At 41.1% G+C, this 24,632-nt stretch overlaps 1 protein-coding gene across 3 annotated transcripts in view; it reads left to right on the forward strand.

Annotated features, from left to right (window-relative positions):
- Positions 1–24,632, forward strand: part of FIP1L1 (factor interacting with PAPOLA and CPSF1) — a 104,672-nt gene that overhangs the window by 59,953 nt on the left and 20,087 nt on the right. For all 3 annotated transcript variants that reach the window (XM_089669247.1, XM_089669249.1, XM_089669248.1), the window contains 2 exons: positions 5,064–5,119; positions 24,251–24,476. In XM_089669247.1, the coding sequence (XP_089525373.1) occupies positions 5,064–5,119; positions 24,251–24,476 (282 nt within the window). The remainder of the gene's footprint in view (positions 1–5,063; positions 5,120–24,250; positions 24,477–24,632) is intronic.

A 24,632-nucleotide genomic window follows, 5' to 3' on the forward strand; every position in this document is an offset into this window, starting at 1 on the left:
GACCAGTGTATTTGATTTGGAAGAATAAATCACCTCTAGCAATGGGTGTCCATGTGTAGATGTTGCTGCATTATATAAAACTGTTAAAATATTTTTTTGCATTTTAGAATGGGATGCCTCGGGACTGTCCATAATTTTATAGGGTGCCTCGGGACTGTACAAAATTTTAGAGGGTGCCTTGAAATTGTCCATAATTTTTCTTGACTGAAAAAAGGTTGAGAAACACTGTCCTATGGGATAAGTTCACATCTCCACGTTTTCACCCAGTGCATTTTTTGGAAAGGGTCAGGGACTTTTTTAAACGCAAAACGTTGCATTTTTGGTTCCATAGACTTTAATGGAGATGCTGCAGAAAAGCATGTAGTGAGTTTTTGATGCATTTTAATCTGACACGTTTTGCGTTTTTTTTTTTTTTTTTTGTTACTAGGCAAACGCATGTGTAAAAACACACCGCAAAAAGCACTGCAGAAACAGATCAAACGCAAACTACATAGGTGGACAATTTAAATAGGCATAAAAATAGAGGATGTCAATGCGTTTGAAGGTTTACTAAATCACCCGTACCATTGTGTGTATATGAGAGAGGCACTGTCTCCAGCACGATTTTCATATGGTGACTACTCGCTGACAGTAGTGTGTGATAGCTAAATGATGGTGTACTGTTGTGTGTTTTGGGGGAGGACGTTCTCTCCAGAAACATATGGTGATCCCTGCTTGTCCATACTGTTTACTGCAGTAGATATTTTTAAAGTGGTTGTAAACCCTTACATATACCAAGTGAAGTGACTAGCCTCCGGTGATACACAGAGATTAAACAAATCCTCCTATGGAAGGTGTACCCGTTTATCTGTAGTCTTTTCTATATCTGTTCAAAGTGCTGAATTTATAAGCTTGTCTGAGCGTTCAGAAAAAAGGGATAGGAGAGCTGAAATTACACTCTGCAGAGCTCAGTGGACAGCTGTGAGAGTTGATTGGAGGGAAGAGACACACCCCTCTCCAAACAGCTCACAGGAACTCTCCCTCTCCACACAGCTGTCAGTCTGCTGGAGGTCCCTTCCCTGGCACCATTTTACTCTTGGTGTCAGAAAAAGTTGTCGGAAGAGATTCATGCGGATAGCAAAGGAACAAAGCAACAGACATAAATGACACTTAGTGCTTTTTAATTGAGACAAGTACACACTATACAGGGATGTGCTTTGTTCATATTTTAAGTATGAGATTTACAACCACTTTAAAGCACAGTCCATGTAATCACTTATTCAAGAATATTTAAACTACACAAAATATAGCTCACAGAGGCATTCTTGAATAGCAGAGGTGAGGAATATTTCTTTAGCAATGCTTCAGATTCTTGCTTTCATTGTTTAACTTGGCCTGCAAAAGTGACAGCTGGAATATGTGTTACACGTTTAATTCATATAAGCAATCCTGTACATGTAAGTAGTAGCTTTACATTAATGAAGTGAAACTTACAAAGGTATTTTAAAGAATGGAGTTAGAGTACAGTGGATGTGTTCCCTATCATAACATAACAGATACTTGCCTACATTTCCGTAATCAAAATAGAAAAATGTGACATTTGGATTGAATCTGCTGTCAATGGAAAGAGAAGCCTGGTGACGGTTAATGTTTTCCTGCCAATGTAGAAACCAAACAGATGTTAACAGGTATTGGTAGAAGAAATTGGAATAGGCACCAATATTCTGATTTAAATCAGCTGCTGAAAGCTCACAGTAAAGCAAGTGCAGCTTACACTCTCCATGTTCTCTGGAACAGAATACAAACTCCCATGATAGAAGAGTCATCGTGAGAGCAAAAAGTGATGCCAGAAAACATTGAAAAGTAGATATTCTGCAATTTTCACCGCATTTTAATACTGACATAAGTGCCAGTCTTCAGAGTGTTTGCTGACAGTATTTGAGCTTTTCCTGTATCCTCTTTTCAGCTTTGTTACATACATGAGACACCTGGTTTCTAGATTTTCTGGGTTCATTCAGTTTCTCTCAGCAGAATTTGTGCTATGAAGTGTACAATAGAGAAGTTTTTCCCATAATGGAGTATAGAGAATAGTAGCCTGTAGTAATCGGTAGAATATCTTTGCCTGAACTGCATTTGTTTCCATCTTGTTCATTGTGTTACACTTGCCTATAACCTTTTATTGTTTTGCTTTGTAGTATAATTTAAGCTTGGGTCCAGGCATGTTAAAAATGTTATTTCTTAATTGTACATCACAAGACACAGAAGAATTAATATTCATGACTACATGTTTATGTTGCCACCTTCAGGTGAGTGGACACTGGCCAAAAAAGTCAGGAATCCCCACCCAGGCATAACCTCCCCCCTCTCTATTTTTGTTCAGCTCAGTTTTGTGCTGAAGTTTAAAGTTGTGATGAACATAGAGTACATCCCTGAGTTTCTCTGCTGATCCTTTTGTAGGGCTGTGTTCCCATTACTCTTGGCCTGTTCCTTACACTCCTCTTGGGTCAGAGGTGGGCCTTATCGGCCAATACCCAAACCCCAAATGAATAAGCAAGGACAGCCTGTACTATCTGCTGGCCAGTACTAGATGCAGCAGGCAGTGATCTCTGATGTACAGTGTACCTGGGGACCCCACTGGCATTGTACTCTACAGTTTCAAGGCAGTTATATACCCTTGGATGGAAGTCAAGTCCCTAAAGGACCCACACACCTCCCTTGGTGGGTGAAGACTGCAGCAGGAATAACAAGTACCTCTGTGTATAGTGGAGCAGATAGCAGTTCCCTCAGAGTGTTTTGTTTTTTTTTTTTTTTTTTGTGGTACATTGGAACATCTGAACAGTTTTTGCTGTATGGGACTGCAGCAGCTTTGGCGGAGCTTATGGGGGCAGTCCAGTATGCCATGCAGACACCAGTTTAAGTCAGCCCACAACATATGTTAAAGCTGCCTGAGCTTACTGTCTGTGGGGGATCAGATGGCATTGCTCTGAGAGACAGCCAGATACAGCGTTTCTGCATTCATCTCTGACAGCTCTCTCTGACAGCTCTCAGTACTGGGACACTTGTTAGGCTACTGGACGTGACTGAGCTGACACGGTTAGCTGTGTGGCTGCTTCCTTCCGGGGGTTTATAGGTTGATGTAACCCTCAGCCAGCCATGACCTTGTGCAGGCAGAGGTGGGGATATGGACGATGGGGTCAGCTGTCACATCCCTCAATTTGGTACGGAGGACCCCCTGCATAGTTTGCCCTGCAATGGCTTCCCAAAGGGTCAGCTTAGTTCTGAACCAGTGGAATTACCAGATAAGGGCAGGATTTCAGGAGCACAATCCTCCACTTCCTTTGTTTCATTGCAGCCATGTGTGGATTTCGTGATCAGCTCTTGGGGGATCTCAGTGGTGAGTCATCAAAGAAAATCCATGAAGAGGTAGAAGACTGTTGAGTAATCGTTTATGGATGAGTCCTCTCGGGAGGAATCTTGGGGTCCAGGGGGTTGCCTCAAACACAGAAGACCATGGTTGACCTCCAAGGGGATGTGATACACACTAACCTTAAGTTACCACTACTTGAATCCTCATTACACTCCCCGATTTGCCATGGAGGAGGCATTCTGCAAAAAAAAAAAAAAAATGGGGTTCTCTGCTGACCCAGTTATTGTCTACTTAAATAACACTCTGACCATCCTGGTGCATGAGATCTCTCTCTTTAAAGATGCCACAGGTATGAGGTTGCAGTCCCACATTAGTGCGTTGTCCTCTCTGCTAGGAGTGGCTCTGCTGTGATGTTTCTCTGAGGATGCCTTGGAAGACCGTTTTCATGGGTAAAGGGCTATGTCAGTCCACATGAGAAGGATCCTTTGGCTCAAGTGTTGGTCAGAAGAACGTCTCTGCAAAGCAAATAGGCTGCCCTTTTGAAGGTGAAAACTTATTTTGCCATCCTTGGAGACGCCTTCATCCAGAAGATTGGGTAAAAAAGATGTTCTTACCACTAAGGAAGGTAACATTTAAAAAATTGGTGATGCCACCTTAATCCAAGAAGAGTTTCTTTCATAAGTAACCAGTCTTGGGCTCTAAGCAGAATCCCATGCCCCAGTTCCATAAAAGAATTGGACCTCAGGTCCACAAGCTCTGATGAGGAGGAGTCTTACGGCTTCTGTTCCAACCTGTTCATTTCCTAAGCCAGACAGAGATGTCTGGCCTATTCAGGACCTTGAAAGTTTCTACAAGTTCCTAAAAGTACAGAAATTCTGGATGGAGTCTACTTGGTCAGTGATTGGTTTGCTTCATAATGGGTACTTCCTGGTTCTGGCAGATATCAAGGATGCTTACCTTCACATCACAATTTTCCAGAATTGCCAACAATTTTTCATCGCCACTATCAGCTTATGGCATTGGCTTTCACCTGTTTTATGGCCCCAAGAGTGTTTACTAAGGTCTGGAATTGTTTGAGGACCTGTGGTTTTCCCATTGTGGGGTGACATTGAATCATGTTTCCAGGTATGTTTTTCTGCAGAAGAGGATCTCAAATATTGCTGTGTGAACTCATCTCCTTGTAAGAGTCCACACAGCTTATGCCACAAGGCAGTGATGCAAGGGCTGCTTCATAGCTATATATTCCAGTGTTTGTCAAGATGGATCCATATTATGGGCAGGAAAGCAAGTAAGGGTAGTAGTGTAGAAGGTTGCCTGCCCAATTATACATTCCTAGCTTTTCAATTAGAGCTGAGGGATGTCACTGGGCAGGTACACATTTGCACCTCCTCCCATAATATCCATGATCCAATGCATGTCACAAGGCTGCTACAAAAACTGCTTGTAATTCTGAGGCTCAAGCATGCATCTGAGTGTGTGGGTTGTTAGCTCTGTCAGGGAAGGTGAGGTGGTAGACACACATTATGAATGGTCTATTGGTTGCCTAAATCTAGGAAGGTACATTTCTGAAGGTTTTGAATAAAGCTCTTGGCTTTGCTTTTGTTAAAACATACACAACACTCTATTGTGTGCTTTTTGTCATGCTCACTGCAGGATTTTAACACAAAGTTGTATACCAGACATAAGACATAGATGTATTGATTATTCTTTCTTCTAGTGGTCATTCGTCTGGGTATGATGGACGGTCAACGCCTGCTTTCCCTTATGGTAGTGGTAAGCAAACATTTGTTTTTATAACTTAATGATAATGATGAACTCGCCACGTGATCATAGTGACTGTTTTATTGATATGATCTGTCTCTTGTTGGTTTTAACTGGTAGTTCTTGGTATAGTGGATCATGTTGCTCACTTTTCTCCTTTCCATGTGACAGTGCTGGTACATGGCAGTTGACTGCTCAGCCACCAGCTCTAACACATGGAGACATGGTTCGACTGCGTTCTACTTGGCACTTTCACAGGCCTTCTTTTCCTCACTTTTGATGGTGAATGGAACTGTGGGAGAAGTAAATGTAAGATAAGTGTACGATGCTTCTGGGGCTGCCTTTTGAAATAAACCAATTGCTTTGCCCTGAATGAGCAAAATGTGTTTTACGTGCAAACCACTCGAATTGCGTTTAGCATGCATTGACACACAGTAAATGCTTTTGAGTTGACATACTGGTATAACTAACTAAATGAAGCTCTAATTTATACCTTTTTAATGTTCAATTTTTTTTAATGTCTCTATCTGATAAAATGATATTTTTAACAAAGTAATTGTTGGTGTTCATTCCTGAGGTTACCAGCACCTTAAAAGTCCCATCTCTCTACATATACATATTCTTAGGTATATCCAGGGATGTGGTGTTTCTAATACCCATTCATGCCATTGTTTTGTTTATTAGATACCCAACATGCCAAACTCTCAAATTATGTGCCACCACGAAACTTTGACAAACTCTAAATTTTTCATAGGATACACTTCGAAAGCCCCTACAGGTTATCAGTTTGGAGTTAGTGTTTAAGTAACAAAAAAAAATAAACATTTACAAACCGGTTTATGCCTTTTTTTTTTATACCCTCTTTTCGGGTCCTTTACCGGCGCTCCTGGCTCCTCCCCTCCGAGTGCCCCCAAAGAAAGCCCTTTTCTTTGGGGGCACTCGTGCAGGCTCTCTCCTGAGCCTCGCTATCTGCATCTAGGAAGTGATGGGAGAAAAGAGCTGCAGAAATGCACATCACTGGATCAAATGAGGGCTCCGGTAAGTAAAAAGGGGGGTGGAGGTCAGGGGGACTACTAATGCCTAAATATTTTTTACTGTTATGCAAGGAATGCATTAAGGTAAAAATGTTTAGGCTTTATAACCACTGTAACTATAAATAAAGGGCCTAGAGTTATTCTCACTCCAGCATTCTCAGTGATATGCAACATGTAGTACAATTGATTTTTTGAGGATTACAAAAAAAAAAAAAAAATCATATATTGTACACTGTCTCCCCCCACATACCGACACAAACATGGCCAATTTCCTCTCACATATTCCAGCTCCTTGTGTGTGTATGTGGGGGCAGACATAGTATCTGATATGCGATTTTTCTTTCTTTTTGATAGGTTCTCGTTAATGAGTCATCAGGGGTCACTTGCCCTCTAGTGAAGCTAATGAAGTGCAGATTGCATTTGGGTTCATAGTAGAAAGGGGAGATAAGCAAACAGATGCTCATGGGGGTGTGTGGAAGTAATCCTTCCATCTGACAGTTGGCCTGTCGTATTTACACACATTTCCAGCACCCAGAACTGTGTGTAATAAGGCAACATCAGATTTCTCAAAACTTCTTCAGGAGCTCTATCCTCAGGAACCTTCTTGTCCACAGAGGAATTCTCCATTACCTTTTTCACTGTTGGAACAGCTGGTCGATATCAGTAGGAATTTACAGAGAGATGACCGTGAATGTCCCAGAGTTACTACCTTGTGACTCTTCTTTACCAACCTTTTTTGGCTGTTAGAGGGACGGTCTGAGGAAACAGACTAACTCCTATGAGACAGACATATCTTCTGAGGACACAGAAGACTCTCATATGCCTCCATCTCAATAGTCCATAGTGAGCATTCTCAGAAAGATGTCCATTGGAACTTAAAATGGTCACTATTAAAACTTCCTGGGCCCAAGGTATCAGGTTTGAGGTCTTGGGAAGTCCTTTCTGTTGCATCCTGGTTTTGAAGAGGATCTGTACAGGGACTGGGCACATTTAGATAAGGTATTTCATACCAGATAGAAGGCACTTGCATCAAAAAAGTGGGCAAGCCCTGTTTTGGAGCCTGCAGTGCCCTACTTAATGTGGTCGTAAATTTAACATGAAATACGAACAAAACATAGCCTCCATAGTGTGCAATCCAGAGCACTAAGTAGCTAAGTGTCTGCTGTCTTATTCTCTATCTGCATGAGTCACCTTTTGACAAGTTTCCCCAAGACCAGGAGGTAAAAAGGTGACAGAGGTGGCTCTTATAGCACTTCCCATGGTTTGCATAGCACTTTTTAACCTTGTCCCTAGATCAGCATATCCCCTATTTGGGCTTTTTTCCAAATTGGGAACTTCCTTAATGCCCCCCTGGGCTTTTCTCTTTACATTGGAACTACGACAGCTTTTGAAATTGCTTGCTCAAGCACACTTGATCTTCTCCATTTATCTGTTTTTATTCCGCCTCACGTTATCTTCCTGGTCAAACCTGCACACGAATTGGTAAAGATATTTAGGGTCTGCTCTTTCGGACGAGGACTGGGAACAAATATGTGACTATGCACAAAGGAGCCCTGAATATCAACATTCAGGAAAATGATATAAGCTGCAAACTCAGTAGTACCGTACCCAAACTGTAGTTCATAAACTGTGCCGGGAAGTTGCCCATCAATGTTGGTGGTGACTATTGGGGCCTTGGTCGCTGCTGCACATATGGTGGCAGTGCCCGACCCCGACAGAGTTCTGGAAAGAGGTTCATCACATAACAGTCGCAGTCATGGAATGTCTAAATGCCTAAATTATACATTTTTGGCCATGCACATGGTAAATGCAACCAGAATGTACATTCCCATCCACTGATGTATGACGCATACACTGACCATAGTGGACTGGTTTTGGCATATCAACAAAATTATGAACCTGGAGGAACGGATTGACATCTCCCAAGATAGGATTTCTCATTTTTATAATCTATGGGCAAGTTGGCTTCATTTTCCAATCACGTTTGGCCTGCTCCGACGCAATGGGCTAGATTAAATTACTTCAATGCAGGCCCTTTTGTGGGTCACTTGCTCTCAGTACACTTCCCTCCCTCTTACCCCCTAACAATCCCCCCCCCCCCACCCCATTGTACCTTTTTTCTTCTCCCTCTCACCGACCCCCCACCCCCTTATACATCAGTGCACATGAGGTAATTGCTGTGGCTTAAATGCTGCTTAGCTGAGCTCTCCTGCAAGAAACCATTGGAATGTATGTCTGTCTTTTAAAGGGGAATGCCTCTTTGGTGAAGTCCCAAATCAGAACAAACCTCCAAATCATTAGTGGTCTTTCTCTAGATCCCAGAAAGGTTCCTTCAGAACTGGGGGACACAACAGAAACTTTCCTTTTGAAAAAAGTCCTGAAGCCTCAAGCCTTCCAAGATAAGCAACAGACCTCCTTCCCACTAAAGAGACTTTTGGCAGTTGTGTCCAGAGGCTACAGACTGCAGTTTTGCATCTTGCCTCCTCCACAGTTCATGCTGCCAAACATGCCTACTTGCCTACTGCACCAACAAAAAAATAGCCTTTTTTGCTGCACTGGATCAGTTGCGTTCTCGGGGTGATTGCAGATTCTAGTATCAGGTTTCGATACTAATTCCAACCTATTCACAGTGCCCAAGCTAAATGGTGAGGTGTGGCCAGTTTTGGACATGAAACGCTTGAACAGGTTCAGAAATTCTGTGTGAAATTTGTGATGTCAGTGATAGTTACCCTTCATTTAGGGGATTTCCTTGCCTCAGTAGACATCAAGGATGCTTGCTTACATATCCCTAACTTTTCTGATTCACTCGCATTACGTTTGCTTTGCAGTGGGGGTACAATATTTTTTGTGTGTGTGACTCTGTCCTTTGGGCTAGGAACAGCAGCACAAGTGTTCACATGGTGGTGGCCAAGGTTTTGGCTCTTATCTGAGCCAGGGGGATATCCCATTCTGGAATATCTAGATGATCTACTCATTCGGGAGCAATTGTGAGAAGGCCTCTGGGCAAATGTGCAGCAGCGAGTTTGAATCCTGCAGGACTTCAACTGGGTCCTTAATCTTAAGAAGTTAACCAAGAAGTTTTCACACGATTGGCACAGGTTTTTTTCTTCACCAGGAAAAGCTTCAGATCTTTTGGTCCAAGGTGTGGGAACCACGCCAGCAGCTGTATCCCACCAAGCAGTCCCTCCACACAGAGGGGTTTACCAACTCTCTCTCCAGTGGTGATCCCCAGGTGTAGATCTAATGACCTTTAAACTCAACCACAGACTACAGGTTTGTGTCGACCTCAGGCCTTCGGGGTGGGTGCCTCAGGGCATTCTAGAGATTCTTATAGAGGGCGTGGTTTTCGGACATGGACTCATATCTGGCAGGACTCTTAGTGGGCCCTACTGGACCACCCGGACTTTATCAGGTTCCATTCTGTTGCAAAAAGCTGGCTTTGGCGGCTTGGCTGTTGAAGCCCAAGCCCTGAGCACTTGTTCCCACTTTGCTGAAGGCCAGAAAGCCCTTTTACCACTGTATGTTGAAAGCATACTTTGTTTAATGCGAAAAGGAAATGTTTAATCCCAGAAAATACCCCATGACATGTTGTTTTTGTTTTTTCATTTTTGCTTCCTTCAGTTGGGACTGGACAAGTCCTTTAGCCCTGAGGATTATAAAAGGTCAGGTTTCCACCTTGGTAGTGCTCTTTCAGAGACCATGTGCTTCACACTCCTTGGTCAGAGCCTTTGTGCAAGGGGTGGGTCACATTGCTGCACCATTTATGCTCCCCTCTTACTCTGTGGAACCTCAATATGGTGGTGTTGATCCCTCAGAGGCTACCGTTTGAACGCATTTGGGATATTTCTCTCTCTCATGCAAGGTTGCCTTTCATGTGACTACCACCTTGGTTAGGAAGGTGTCTGAGCTTGCAGCTTTAACTTGTAAAGAATCTTTTCATGTGCTTCACAAGGTCAAGGTTATTTTGAGACTATAAAACTCCTTCCTGCCTAAGATAGCCTTGTTTCATTTAAATAAGACATAATATTGCCTTCGTTTTGTCCGCCTCCAAAACATCCGAAGGAGATTGCTCTCCACTGCCTGGATGTCGATATGGCTGTGTAAGCCTACCTGAAAGCTTCCAGAAGGCACAGGCTGCCTCTTGATTCACAATTGCTAGGTAGATTTGTCAAATCATTGTTCAGGCTTAAGTTATGAAAGCCAGGATTCTTCTTTCCAGTAAAGGCTTACTTTCCCAGAAGTATTGGCTCTTTGTGGGCTTTTCAACATCATGCCTCAGTTTCCCAGGTCTGTAAGGCAGCCACTTGTCTTTTTTTGCTTATACTTTTGATAAGTTTTACCAGGCGAATGTCTAGGCCTTGACCAAAAGTCCTACAGGTGTCCCTGTGGGGGGTCTTCTCAGTTGTTCCTTGTCTAATTAGCAATAAAGAAGGTATACAATACAATTCCAGTTGCAGGAATCAGAAGATTGTTGCCTTTGGGATTAGCCGAGTGGCTAGGTGCTCATGCGAATGCAGCTTAACAGCTTAACCACTTGTCCTCCAGAGGACTTACCCCCCCTGCCTGACCAGGCCATTTTTTGCAATACAGGGCTGGGTTATTTTAAATGACAATTGCGCAGTCATGCAACACTGCACCCAGATAAAATGTTTCCTTTTTTCCCCACAAATAGAGCTTTCTTTCAGTGGTATTTGATCTCCTCTGCGGTTTTTTATTTTTTGTGCTAAAGCAAAAAAAAAAAAGATTGACAAGTTTGAGAAAAAAACAATATTTTAGATTTTTTTGCTATTAAACATGTCCAGTAAAAAAATTTTTTTAAATCAAATTTCATCATAAATTTAGGACAAAATGTATTCTGCTACATGTCTTTGCTAAAAAAAAAAAAAAAAAATCCTAATACGTGTAAAGTAATTGGTTTACATGGCAGTTGTAGCGTCTACAAATGGCGATATAGATACTGGATTTTTTTTTCTTTATACTAGTAATGGTGGCGACTTATAGTGGGACTGCGGCAGGCATTCTGACACTGGGGGAGGACTAACTGTCCCTGACATCCCCAGTGACACCAATACAGTGATCAGTGTTAATAAAAAGCACCGATACTGTACTAATGACACTGGGCAGGAAGGGGGTTACCATCTGGGGCGATCAAAGGGTTAACTGTGTGCTGTGTTGTGTTTTTACTGTGTAAGCACAGTGCTTTGTATGGCTCTGATATGCAGAGCCATAGACAGCAGTGTGCAGGAGCTGACAGGTGAGATATTTGTATTGTTTAAATACATGTCTCTCCCCCGCTGGTGATACACAGCGATTATGATAAGTAAATATAAATGGCGCCGCAGAAAAAAAACTTAAACTTATTAGCTAAATAACCAATATCTATTTTACCAGCTGCAAAATCCGCCCTATAATCATAAGGTGTACAAACAAACAAAAAAAAAAAAATACACAGCGATCGCCTGGTGCTGGCGGGGTATCACCGGGCGGGACCCAGTGATCGACAGCTGAGGCCGCCAATGAGCACACAGTGTTGTTGATCTGCCAGGTAGGGCTGTATGGTGGGGTGGAGCTTTGTAAACCTTAGAACTGGATAGACCGTAATAAATATTCTTTGAAAGGTTAAAAGGCCCTGTTATGTTTTTCATCTGTGTATTTAGCTGCTTGCTTGAAGTTGAGCTTTAAGGCTAATTTGTATAGGCACATTCAGACTGCGGCGTTTAACAACTAAGTGCTGAATAAATAAGGGGGGTCTTTGAAAAGTATAAGCTTACTCAAATTGGCAAGTCTGTGACTGTTTAAATCTGTTGCATTTGACTTTCTAAAACTCTCATGTCCTTTTACATGTGACCTTTATCTGTGTTTTGATAATTTTTTTGTTCAATATGCATGGATTTTTTAAATGTGCACTGTATATTTTCCATTGTATATTTTACGTGTTTTATTGTGCAGCTGAATATACATTCTGTCAGATTAATAATGTAATTATACATGATTATTCTTAAAATGTCATTACAACTTTGCATAAGCTAATAGTGACCATATGCTCAGCTCAGGAAATAGTTGCTTTCTTTTTCACGGGAAAATAGTATTCTCTTACTTTAGTAAGTGTAATTTTTATATGATCTGGCGTAGAGGAACGGCTGAGTCACTTTGTACCAAAAAAGAAAATGACTGGTCCGTATATAAATGCGTATAATTTTCTAAAAATTTCTAGACATAATAAGCTAAAAATGATAAATTCCTCTACTTCGAATATTCAGAACAGCTTTGAATAGTAAGCACGAAATGTGCAGAAAAACGTCCAACTTGTTGAGCAATGTTTTTAGATTGCCACCAGCTGCCTCTGCATTGTTTTTTCCAAGAGCTCGGAAAGCGCTTTATCTGGCCTCTCTCTTGAGTGCTCTGGGTGTCATTGGTTTTAAGGGAGTAGATCAGGCTAAGAACACTGATGCTGTCTGCATTGTCCTTGCTGAAGGGAAGATAAGTACAAATTAAACTCTGAGCATTAGCAGCTTCCAGTACATGGCTTGTATATGGTGTATTTCCTATCACTTGTTTACAACATAAATTGCACAACTGCTTCCCAACAAAATAAAATAATGGTGCTTTTATAGCCATACTGTATGACTTAATTTACTTAAATTCCTGGGAATTACAGAAAAAAAAAAAATCTACCCTTGCAGTAGACCCTCCTCCAAGGGTCAAATGCTTGTTAAGTCTGGGGAATGAGGAATAAGATACTTTCCCTATTTCTCACTCTGGTAGGCTCCCTCCATCTTGTGTGACCATCCCCCAAAACGTCTTTGATAAGAGACTCCAGCTAGTAGTTGCAGAGTGATGTCAACAAGGACGGATTAAAAGCCCTTCATTATATGTGGGGACGCCTAGGGACAGCTTATAACCTGTAGCATTGGCAAGAGCCAGAGTCTCCAGGAGCAAGGAAAATAAGAATTACATTTGGTTCCTTATCCTCTAGAGTTAATGAGCATTTGAGAAGGAGCCCCACTGTAAGGCTAGGTTTTTTTTTTTGTTGTAATTCCTTGAGTTGCAATTTAAAGTTAAACTCTAGTTTCATTGAAAAGCAAAAATACCCTCCAGGCAAGCTTGTACACATTTACAGATCCGTACTTCCTTCCGTTTTGTAGATCGAGAGGTCCTACCAGTGCCTTTGCTGCACCTGTGGTCAGTAGGAGGGAAAGTGCTCAATCATTGGTGTTGGAAAGAGAAATATTGTTGTCCGTTGAAGGAATAGTGTCCCATCATTGGTATCTGTGGACGAAAGGGTGCCCCAATTGTTTTCAGTGTGTGTAATAGTGCCCCGTCATTGGTGTTAAAGGAATGGTGTCTTGTATCAGCAGAAGGAACAGTGCCACAAGGGGCAGATATAGGCAAGCAAAGGGTTGCAATTTGGAGACCACTGGTTTAGACTATATACTCTCCCACCCCCAGCCTTATTTCCTTAATGGTAATTGTCCCTTCAATATTTAATACTCCTCGTTTGGTTTGGTTTTGGTTTTTTACTTTTTGGTTGCTGTATTAGTACACTGATGGGTTTTTATTTGCCTCTAATCGGGTTTAAAATCTCTGTGTTGGAATGACATTCTAAAATCTTTTACTGTGGCTTCCCAGTAGCGTACCACAGAGGCAGAACTAAGTAATCCCAATATAGCACGGCAAATTATTGTGCCTTGCAAGTAAAATAATTACCTGGGTTTCTGAAGTAAAAACTGCAAACTTGAAACCATTAGGATGAAAGCCGACTCCTAGATTGAAACAAATCTATTAGATTGCATATTAAATGTAAATCCCCATAAGACACTGCACATCTTGTTGACATCATGGCAAGTCAAGGAAATTATTGGGCCTGCAAATCCAGCTGCTTCATTATATTTCTGGCTCTTTTTCCTGTGTGGAGAATTTGTCTATTGGCAGATGTACACTATAGGATATTAAACTCCACTTTAACCCTTATAAGTCAGGTTGATTAGATATATTTTTACATCCATGCTTGGGAATATTTCAAGATTGTATATTTTTCATAATTTCATACACTAGATAGTGTGTGTATTGTTTAGGGGTTTTGTGTATAACCTGCTCTAATAGAAAAGAAAGAAGAAAAAATATTTACATATACAGTATCTCACAGAAGTGAGTACACCCCTCACATTTGTGTAATTATTTTATTCTATTTTTTCATGTGACAACACTGAAGAAATGACACTTTGCTACAATGTAATGTAGCAATGTAAATGTTGAACCTCCAGTGACCAGTTTGAGAGAGTGAGAGCGATAACACCAAATTTAACACACCTGCTCCCCATTCACACCTGAAACCTTGTAACACTAATGAGTCACATGACATCGGGGAGGGAAAATGGGGCCCATTTTGGACATTTTCACTTAGGGGTGTACTCACTTTTGTTGCCAGCGGTTTAGACATTAATGGCTGTGTGTTGAGTTATTTTGAGGGGACAGCAAATTTACACTGTTATACAAGCTGTACAGTCACTACATTACATTGTACCAAAGTCTCATTTCTTCAGTGTTGTCACATGAAAAGATAGAATAAAATATTTACACAAATGTGAGGGCTGTACTCACTTCTGTGAGATACTGTATGTATGAGCTTATAGTGGAGAAGAGGAGGGATGGTTTTCCTGTTCTTTTCTTTGTCTTGTTTAAAGTGTAAGGGTGGCTGTCTGTCAACAAGAAGTGTGTTTCTGCTTGTGATGCATCTATTTTTACTACTACGTTTTGTTGATGTTTTTTAATGATTTCTTTTTACTTTGCTTGACCTATTAACTGCTTGAGCCCCAGCCACTGCATTAAAACGGTTGCAGCGGGTCTCAGCCGCCGGGTCACGGCCTGTCATTACCGGCCGTTTCCCCGCGATTAGCGGAAATCGCTGACAGAGAGCACAGCTGCATTGTTTACACACAGCCCTGCTCTCTGTCAGTTGCCTGTCAGCTCCTGACAAGCTGAAGAGGGAGAGAAGAGTTTATCTCTCCTGATCAGCCTGCCCCCGCCCCGCACACCCCCCCCCCCCGCTCCCTATTAAAACACTCCCCTCACACAGTTAACCCTTTCAGTGAAAAAAAATGTTAACCCCTTCCTCCCCAGTGCCATTAGTACAGTGTCAGTGGGGTTTTTTTTTCACTGATCACTGTATTGGTGTCACTGGGGATGTCAGTGACCCCAAGTCAGTTCCCACCCAGTGTCAAAATGTCCGCCGCAGTCCTGCCATAGGTCGCTGATCGCCGCCATTATTAGTATAAAAAAAAATTAAAAATCCCAGTATCTTTCCCGCCATTTGTAAACGCTATAATTTTCATGTAAACCAATTAATTTACACGTATTGGGATTTTTTTTTAGCAAAGACATGTTGCAGAATGCATTTTGGATGAAATTTGTGACAAAATGTGATTTTTTTAATTTTTTTTACTGGACATGTTTTATAGCAAAAAGTCCAAAATATTGTTTTTTTTCCTCAAAATTGTCAGCCTTTTTTTTTTTATAGCGCAAAAAATTAAAAGCGCACAGGCGATCAAATACCACCGAAAGAAAGCTCAATTTGTGGGATAAAAAGGATGTAAATTTAATTTGGGTGCAGTGTTGCATGACCGCGCAATTGTCAGTTAAAGTAACGCATCGCCGTAACACAAACCACTTCTGTAACCGCTTCCTGACCACCCTACTGCAGAAATACTGCTACAGGGCGGCATGGGTATGCAAAATCACACACATATATATATATATATATATATATATATATATATATGTATATACGTGATTCGCGCTCCCGTGGTTGTCACACCCCTCCCAGATAGCGTCAGATTGCCCGTCAGTACACCAGTCATCACATTTAACCCCTTGATTGACAGGAGCACGCTCATGTACAATAAACCTCCATTGCTAGTATAGTGTCTGAACGGGTCAATATCTTTCATCAGGTCAGCACTATACCAGCGTTCACATTAGTATAGCATCCCCAAAAATGCAGCATTAGCGAGATCAGCCCCTGTACCTGCCAACACCTGCGTTTAGCCCCTACGCTTACCCCCCTTCTCCCCCAGCAAGTGCAGTGTCAGTAGGTCACTGTCACTTGATACATTGCACACAAAACCGCAGTGTTCGCAGAATCAGGCCTGATCTCTGTTAGCACTTGCTGGTAAATTTTGATGACTCTCATATGCAGCAGAGTGCCAGTACTAGTGCCACACTACCTTTTGGTGAACTGGCGAGTACCAGCGGTCTAGTACATCTTGGTCTTTCACATACCTCCTTGATTTTTTAAGCTGTTTTTCACAGAATATCTGTATGCGTTGATTGTGGATCAAAGCAGTTTATATGCACAACAATTTATTGCCGCCAACCCAAATTCAAACCTTGCCAGACCATTCGCATGGAAACTCATTACGGTTTTCAAATTTACATTTTTTTTGGGCCTAACCCTCAACATGGACATTACTAAAAGAAATGAATTGCGGTTGTATTGGTCCATAGACACCATTCATCATATGCCCGTGTTCTCTGCTGCCACGGCCAGGCATAGATATGAGAGTATAATGTGTTTTATGCATTTCAGCGACAATACACTCTGTCATCCTCGGGTAACTCTGAATTTGACGGCTGCACAAAATTCAGCCCCTTGCAAATCACCTTAACCTAAAATTTGCAGATGTCTATGCTCCCCAGCAAAACATCTGCATTGAGGAGTCCCTCATTCATTTTTCTGGCCGCCTTGCATTCAAACAATTTCTCCCCTGCAAGCGTGCCAGATATGGGGTCAAGATGTAGAAGACCTGTGAGAGGACAACAGGCTATACTTATAAGTTTCGGATTTACAAGGGAAAAGATAGTCATGTGGAGCCCCCTGGATGCCCAGACTACATGGGGAGCGGTGGCAAGATAGTTTGGGCCTTGGTGTCATCATTTCTCCATATGGGGTACCACTTATACGTGGACAATTTTTATTCAAGCGTGCCACTATTTAGACATTTATTCAATCTTGGAACTGGCACTTGTGGCAAAGTGTGACCTAATGTGTGCCCACCATGAGAAGTGGGTGGATGCAGGTGGTATATTCTAATGGTGGGCATACCACACACTTTTTCTGCCAGAGATTTCTTCTCATTTTTTCATTCAGTCAGAACATAGCATATATAATAACCAACAAGGACCAGCGATGTACTGGTACATCACTGGATTTGAATGGTTATACCAGGATGATGCCTACAGCTGCAGGCATCATCCTGGTATTGTTTTTTTCAGCCGGCGATCGGCTTCCATGTAAGTGCAATCCTAGTGGCTAATTAGCTGCAAGATTGCTTTTACAAGCAGTGGGAGATGATGTCCCCCCTCCCCTGCTGCCTTCCCACGACCTTCTCAGGCAGTCCCGTGCCATCAGGGGAACCTGAGAATGCAGCTGGTGTTTCTGCCAGCTGATCATAGAGCTGATTGGAGACCAGAATGGTGACAATCATCTCTATAGTCTAAGAATTCGGAAGCTACAAGCATTTCATCACTTCAGTTTCGCAGGATATAAACAGCGCCATTTGTAATTTAGGAAAGCATTTGATCACACCGATTTTGGTTTGATTAGATAATGTAAGGGCAGAGAAGATATCCAGAGTCTGATAGACCCCAGGTTTCTCAAAAAAAAAATTTATGACAATTCCCTTGAAGTTATAGGGGTTATTTGCATTCCCTGTTATAGCATTAAAAGTGATAAAAAAAAATGAAAGGTACAATGTAAAAATAATTTAAAAAAAATCAAAATAACTAAAAAAAAAAAATCAAAATAATTAAAAAAAAAAAAAAAAATTAATTGACCCTCCCATGCGCGCACACCTCTGTGCACAAGCCTTGAACCTGTGCCGTTATGTAAACAGCGGTTGCACCATGCATGTGAGGTATTGCCGTGAACGTCAGATCAAGGGCAGTAATTCTAACACTAGACCTCCTCTGTAAATCCAAAATGGTAGCTTTTAAAGGCTTTTAAAGCGCTGCCTATGGATATTAAAAATGTTTGCAGTTTGTCGCCATTGCACGGGGCATGCGCAGTTTTAAAGCATGTCATGTTTGGTATCTATTTACTCAGCATACCGTTATCTTTTATATTTTACCAAACAATTGGCCAATATATTGTGTTTTTGTGCATTAAAAGTAAAAAAAGTGTATTTTTTTTTTAAAAATTGCTTTTGAAAAATCGCTGCGCGAGTACTATGTGCCATAAAAAATTATAGTACCCACCATTTTATTCACTAGGGTGCCTGCTTTAAATAAATATATAATGTTTGGGGGTTTAAATTAATTTACTAGCAAAAAATACTGATTTTTTTCATGTGAACAAAAAGGCTTGGTCTTCAGGTGGTTAGAAGAGTGAATGATGTGTGGCATAAACTTTTAATGCTGGGCATAAAACGCCCCCACCACCCAAAACCACCCCTTTTTGGAAAGTAGTCACCCCAAACTATTTGCTGAGAGGAATGTTGAATCAATAGAAGAATTAATTTTTTTACCACAAGTTTTTGGAAAATGACAAATAAATATTTTTTTTTTTTTTTTTTACACACAATTGTCACTTAAATGATTTACTGCTCACACATGCCATGGGTATATGTGGAATTACTCCCCAAAATATATTTTGCCACTTCTCCCGAGTATGGGGGTACCACATGTGAGAGACTTTTTGGCAGTCTAGCCAAGTACAGGACCCCAAAATCCAATAAGCACCTTCAGGCTTTTAAAGGGCTTTATTTCCTCATTACAATTCCAGACTACCTATCACAGTTTCGGAGGCCCTGAAATGCCAGGGTAGCACCTAACCCCCCTAAATTACCCCTTTTTGGAAAGTAGACACCCCAAGGAATTTGATAAGAAGCATGGTGAGTATTTTGCCGATCTCATTTGTTGCCACAAGTTTTTGGAAAATGAAGACAAAAAACAAAAACATATTTTTTTCTATTTTTTTTATATTTCAAAACCTTGTGAGAAAAAATGAGATCTGCAAAATACTCACCATGCCTCTTTTTAAATTCCTTGGGGTGTCTACTTTCCAGAAAGGGGTCATTTGGGGGGGGGTTTGGGGCTATCCTGGCATGTCAGGGCCTTCAAAACTGTGATAGGTAGTGAGGAAGTGTAATGAGGAAGTTACGCACCTTCAGGCTTTCAAAGTGGTCATTGGATTTCAGGCTCCTGTATGTGGCTAGGCTCCCAAAACATCTCACACACGTGGTATCCCCATACTCAGTAGAAGTAGCAGAATGTATTTTGGGGTGTAATTCCACATATACCCATGGCTTGTGCGAGAAATAAATTATTTAAATGACAACTTCGTGTAAAAAAAAAAAAAAAGTTTTTGTCATTTTCCAGAAACTTATGGAAAAAAATTAATCTTCCATGGACTCAATATGCCTCTCAGCAGATAGCTTAGGGTGTCTAATTTCCGAAAAGGGGTCATTTGAGGGTGTTTGTACTATTCTGGTATTTTAGCACCTCAAGAAATGTGATGGGCAGTCAAAGTAAAACCTATGTAAATTCCATTATCTATACCGGGTGTCGGCAACCCGCAGCTCCAGAGCCGCATGGGGCTCTTTTTCACCTTGGCTGCGGCTCCGGAGCACACTGCCCACCAGGTGACAGGCAATAGGGCAGCAATGGGCAAACTACGGCCTGGCGGACCTTTTAATCCGGCCCGCGGAGCTAGGCTCCCGTTAGGCTCCTCTCACAGTCCGCCCTGAAGACCGGTGTAGCATGAAAATCTGTCTCCTATGAGGATCTGTCCCCCTCGACGTATCTGCGCATGTGCCGGAGATCGCCGATCGGCTGCTAATGCCTGAAACTGGCACATGCGCAGATACGTCGAGGGGGACAGATCCTCATAGGAGACAGATTTTCATGCTACACCGGAACGGCGCGGGAACACGGCGAGAGGAACGCGCGGAGCAAAGGTAAGTGAATTGACACAGGGGGGACTTAATATGGGGGATGAATTACTATATGGGGGATTAATTACTATATGGGGGATGAATTACTATAGGGGGGATGAATTACTATGGGGGATGAATTACTATATGGGGGATGTATTTTCAGTTTTAAAAATGTGGCTCTCAAAATAAATTTCAATCGTGGTTTTGGCGAGATTTGGCTCAGTTGAAAAAAAAGGTTGCCCACCAGGCTATGATTGTGATTATGACGATACACTGTGGCCCTGATTAACCCTTTGCTTACTGGGCCCTTAAACCCCCTTCATGACCAGAGCGCTTTTTGCAATACATGCAGTGTCAGATTTGTTTTAAATGTTGCAATGGTTTTGCGGCTCCCAGTCTTTTTTTCCCTCTCGGAAACGGGTCCAAGTGGCTCTTTATGTCTTAAAGGTTGCAGACCCCTGATCTATACCATAGTTTGTAGATGCTATAACTTTCACACAAAGCAATCAATATACACTTATTAGGATTTGTTTAACCAAGAACATGTAGCAGAATACATTTTGGCCTAAATTTATGATGAAATTTTAGTTTGTTTAGATATTTTTTATGACCAAAATGAGAAAATATAGTTTTTTTCAAAAAAAAACCTTTTTCTTCAAAATTTTTCTGGTTATAGCGCCAAAAATAAAACGTGCACAGGTGATCAAATACCACCAAATGAATGCTCTATTTGTGTTAAAAAAAGGACATAAATTTAATTTATGTACCGTATTGCATGACCGTGCAATTGTCCATTAAACTAGCGCAGCGCTGTATAGCAAAAAAATGTCGTAAATTGCAGTATCTATACCATAGTTTGTAGACGCTATAACTTTCACACAAAGCAATCAATATACACTTTTTGGGATTTTTTTTTACCAAAAACATGTAGCAGAATACATTTTGGCCTAAATTTATAACTAACTTTGAGTTTACTATATATTTTTTATAGCTGAAAGTAAAAAATATCGTTTTTCTTCAAAATATTTGGTCTTTTTTTGTTTATAGCGTGAAAAATAAAAAGCGCACAGGTGATCAAATACCACCGAAAGAAATCTCTATTTGTGTGAAAAAAAGGACGTAAATTTCGTTTAGGTGCAGCATTGCATGACCGCGCAATTATTAGTTGAATTACTGCAGCGCCGAGTAGTAAAAAGAGGCCTGGTCATTAAGGGGGGTAAATCCTCAGGAGCTCAAGTGGTTAAAGACTGATATTTCTTGTTCAAACTTTTTATTGGTATCAAAACATAAGGGTAAAGACAATAATTGTAGGCAATAGACAGCATATTGACAACAGAGTATCGGGAAAATGAATGGACAGTATTACTGTCTTCAAATAAAGAGGGAGAGAGAGTCAAGGTAACAATGTAGCATAACTTATATTGTTAAATATATTAGTAAGAAGAGAAAAAAAAAAGGGGATAAGGACTCTCCAGAGCTACGTGGGGAATTAGGGGGAGACAGGGAACGACCAAGGAAAAGGGAGGGAGGGAGGGAGAAGGGTGGTGAGGAAGGTGGCTCCATGATTTGTGGGGAAGAGTGAAGTTAGGTTGTTTGCCTGGCTAGGGATGGTATCTGGAAAAAGCGGAAGATTTGTTGCTTATGAATCAGGGTAGAAGGAGGGATTCATCAAAATTTTGCGGGAGGAAACACTCTACCCAGGGATTCCAGACATTCAGGAACTTAGGGATTGTATCGAAAAGACTGATATTTCAAATGTGTGACCTTATTAATAATAGGAGGATGCTCCACTTGTATTTAGGCAGCTGCCACAACCATAGCTGCCTGAATACAGTGGCAATGCTGAACAGTGACTGCATCTGATAAGATGCAATCACTGTTTGGCTGATAATTGTTCACCTGGCTCAGTCAAAATCAAGAATCAAAAAAAATCCAAATGGTCTATAGTCAACTTTATGTCTCTAAGCCAACCTTTCTCAACTGTTTTAATACAGAAGCCCTGTTAAATTAGTACATCTCTAGTTCATGGGCAGTTGGTTGTAAATGTAATGATATTTAAAAGAATAAAGATTGTAGCGTAGCTAGCATATTTTACACCCAGAACACCTACTGTATAAGAAAAAATAGTTTCAGTAACAATCATGAAATGGGAAAAATAATAATGGCCATAAAAACACCAACAGTGAAAATTGTAGTGCCCCTTACATTAGTGGTCAATGGAAAAGTGCCCACTTACATTGGTAGTCAGTTCAGTGGTCCCATACATTGGGGGCTAATGGGAAGAGAACACTCTCACATTGTTGACTTCTGGGAAAAGTGCCCCCATACAAACCGCTTAAAAGATGATTAATATCAGCGATTAATATCCAGAAAAGTTCAAAACACACCCGCACCTTGATTCTTATAAGAGAAAAAAAAAAAAGCTTACACAATTTTTTGCAACAAATTCCAACAGCAAATAAAAAATATAGTGCTACGCTTTACATGCATATATAGGAAAAACAACCTAAGTTAATAAATGCTGTGAATTCTAAAAGTCCAAGTAAACAGTCCAAAAAAAATCATGAGCACCTTAAATACGCCCAAAGAGACAGACTGTAGTGCTGTCGACACACAACAACGTCCATCATTAGTGAGCACGCAGAGCCTCTTACCAAAGAATATTGACCATCGTCATAAGAAGTGGTCAAATAGCACTTTAAAATAAACCTCCAAGGTTCCATTGCCTCCACCCAATCTGATCCGTTCGCACACGTTCAGCTAGACCTTTCCTTAGAAAATTGGAACTCACTTCGCACCAGCAATCCACAAGTATCCGGCTTCCATATGCACTGCACGCAAGCAAGTCCTTTTAAAGATGGTACGCTTACACAGCCTTGTGCACTGTACAATCTTCTTTGGTTCCTGAATGACCACCCTGGGCTGGTCAATCAAAATGTCTAAAGATTTAAAACCCATAAGAAGATGTCAAGACTGCTGCAATGAGGGAGCTTACTTATGTTGTAGTGTTGGAGTTAAGTAAAGTGAAATTTAGTTCCACTTTGATGTAATGTGGTAAAGGCGCATAGGGTCAATATTCCTTGGTAAGAGGCTCTGTGTGCTCATTACTGGTGAATGATGTGGATGGATAGTGCTAAAGTCAGTCTCTTTGGTCACGTTTGGGGTGTTAATGATTTTTTGGACTCTACTTGGGCTTTTAGCATTTACAGTATTCACTTATGTAGTTTTTCCTATATACTGTATGAATGTAAAGCGCTGCATTTTATTTGATATCAGCGATTACTGGGAGTTGGCAACCTCTGGAGGAACCACAGAACCCTGGTCTAAGCGATAGCTTTGGTCTACAACTGCAATGTGTTGCCATTTTTGTTGTTCCAGCGAATACTACTAGTACACAGACTACAGCTGTCAGAAGGGTATGCCCAGAGTAGCCAATCTGGTGTGTGATTTTCTTTTCTTCCCCCCCAATCTGTACTGGAATATAATGGACACTTTTATACTCACTTCTCGACACCATTTTTTAAACTGTTCATTGGCATTTATCCACCGTACTAATTTTTTTTTTTTTTTTTAGCAATTTATCTTTTAGTGCTAGATGATGTACCAATCCAGAGATAGATGAACAAAACAGTGAAGCTAACCGTGGACAGTTTGGCCATTGTGCAAAGCAATTAAAGTATAAGAAGTAGTAACATTCTTTCATGACACAAATCCTTCTGTATAATAAAATATCTCACAGTTTAGTTGTTTTACATTTAATGGCACTTCTGGACTTGTTCCCAGTCTCCACTTGGCATTGGTCCTCTGATTAATATTAGCACAATGAATCAGAGCAGAAATTAAGCACCCAAGCTTATGATTATTGTTATACAGAGGATTGTGCGTATCATGTTGATTAGGTGCTTTGTATATACTGTAAGGTCTCTCAATAGTACATCACTAGATAGGACTTATATTCAACGCCCTAATCAGTAAAACAGTGTAGCAAGTTAAGTGCAAAGTGAATATTTATAGCAACCAATTAAAATCTCTTGTACTGGTCTGGTGTCAACCTGGGTTGCTACAATTAACATTTTTAGTGTTTAACCAGGTCCATTTATGTAACGGCAAATATAAAATCTGTGATTTTGCATCATATAGTCCAGTTCAATGTTCTTTCTTTTTTTATATTCATATAGTGTCTTTCCCACACATGCCTGGTTCTGGCGGACCATGGTCGAGTATGGTAGAGACATCCAAACCTTGGGACTACTATCCTCGAAGAGATAAAGATAGAGACCGTGACAGAGATCGCGAACGTGAAAGGGATCGCGATAGGGAACGAGAACGAGAGCGTCCACGGGAAAGGGATCGAGAAAGAGAGAGAGATCGTGATCATAGTCCCAGTGTGGGAGCCTACAACAGGTAAAGGTCTTTTGTGCAATATTACATATCTGGTTTATTGCAAAGCCCAAGGACTGACTACAGTTTGTGCTTCAATTTCTGCCAGTAATAGTGCATTCGGCTACCAGCATAACAAACTCCAGTAAGCACTATTGTTATCTTTTGCTCTCATAACAT

This window comes from Staurois parvus, unplaced genomic scaffold (assembly GCF_062004578.1).
Source record: "Staurois parvus isolate SC_StPar_1 unplaced genomic scaffold, SC_StPar_1.0 ptg000071l, whole genome shotgun sequence".
In the NCBI taxonomy this organism is placed as follows: Eukaryota; Metazoa; Chordata; class Amphibia; order Anura; family Ranidae; genus Staurois; species Staurois parvus.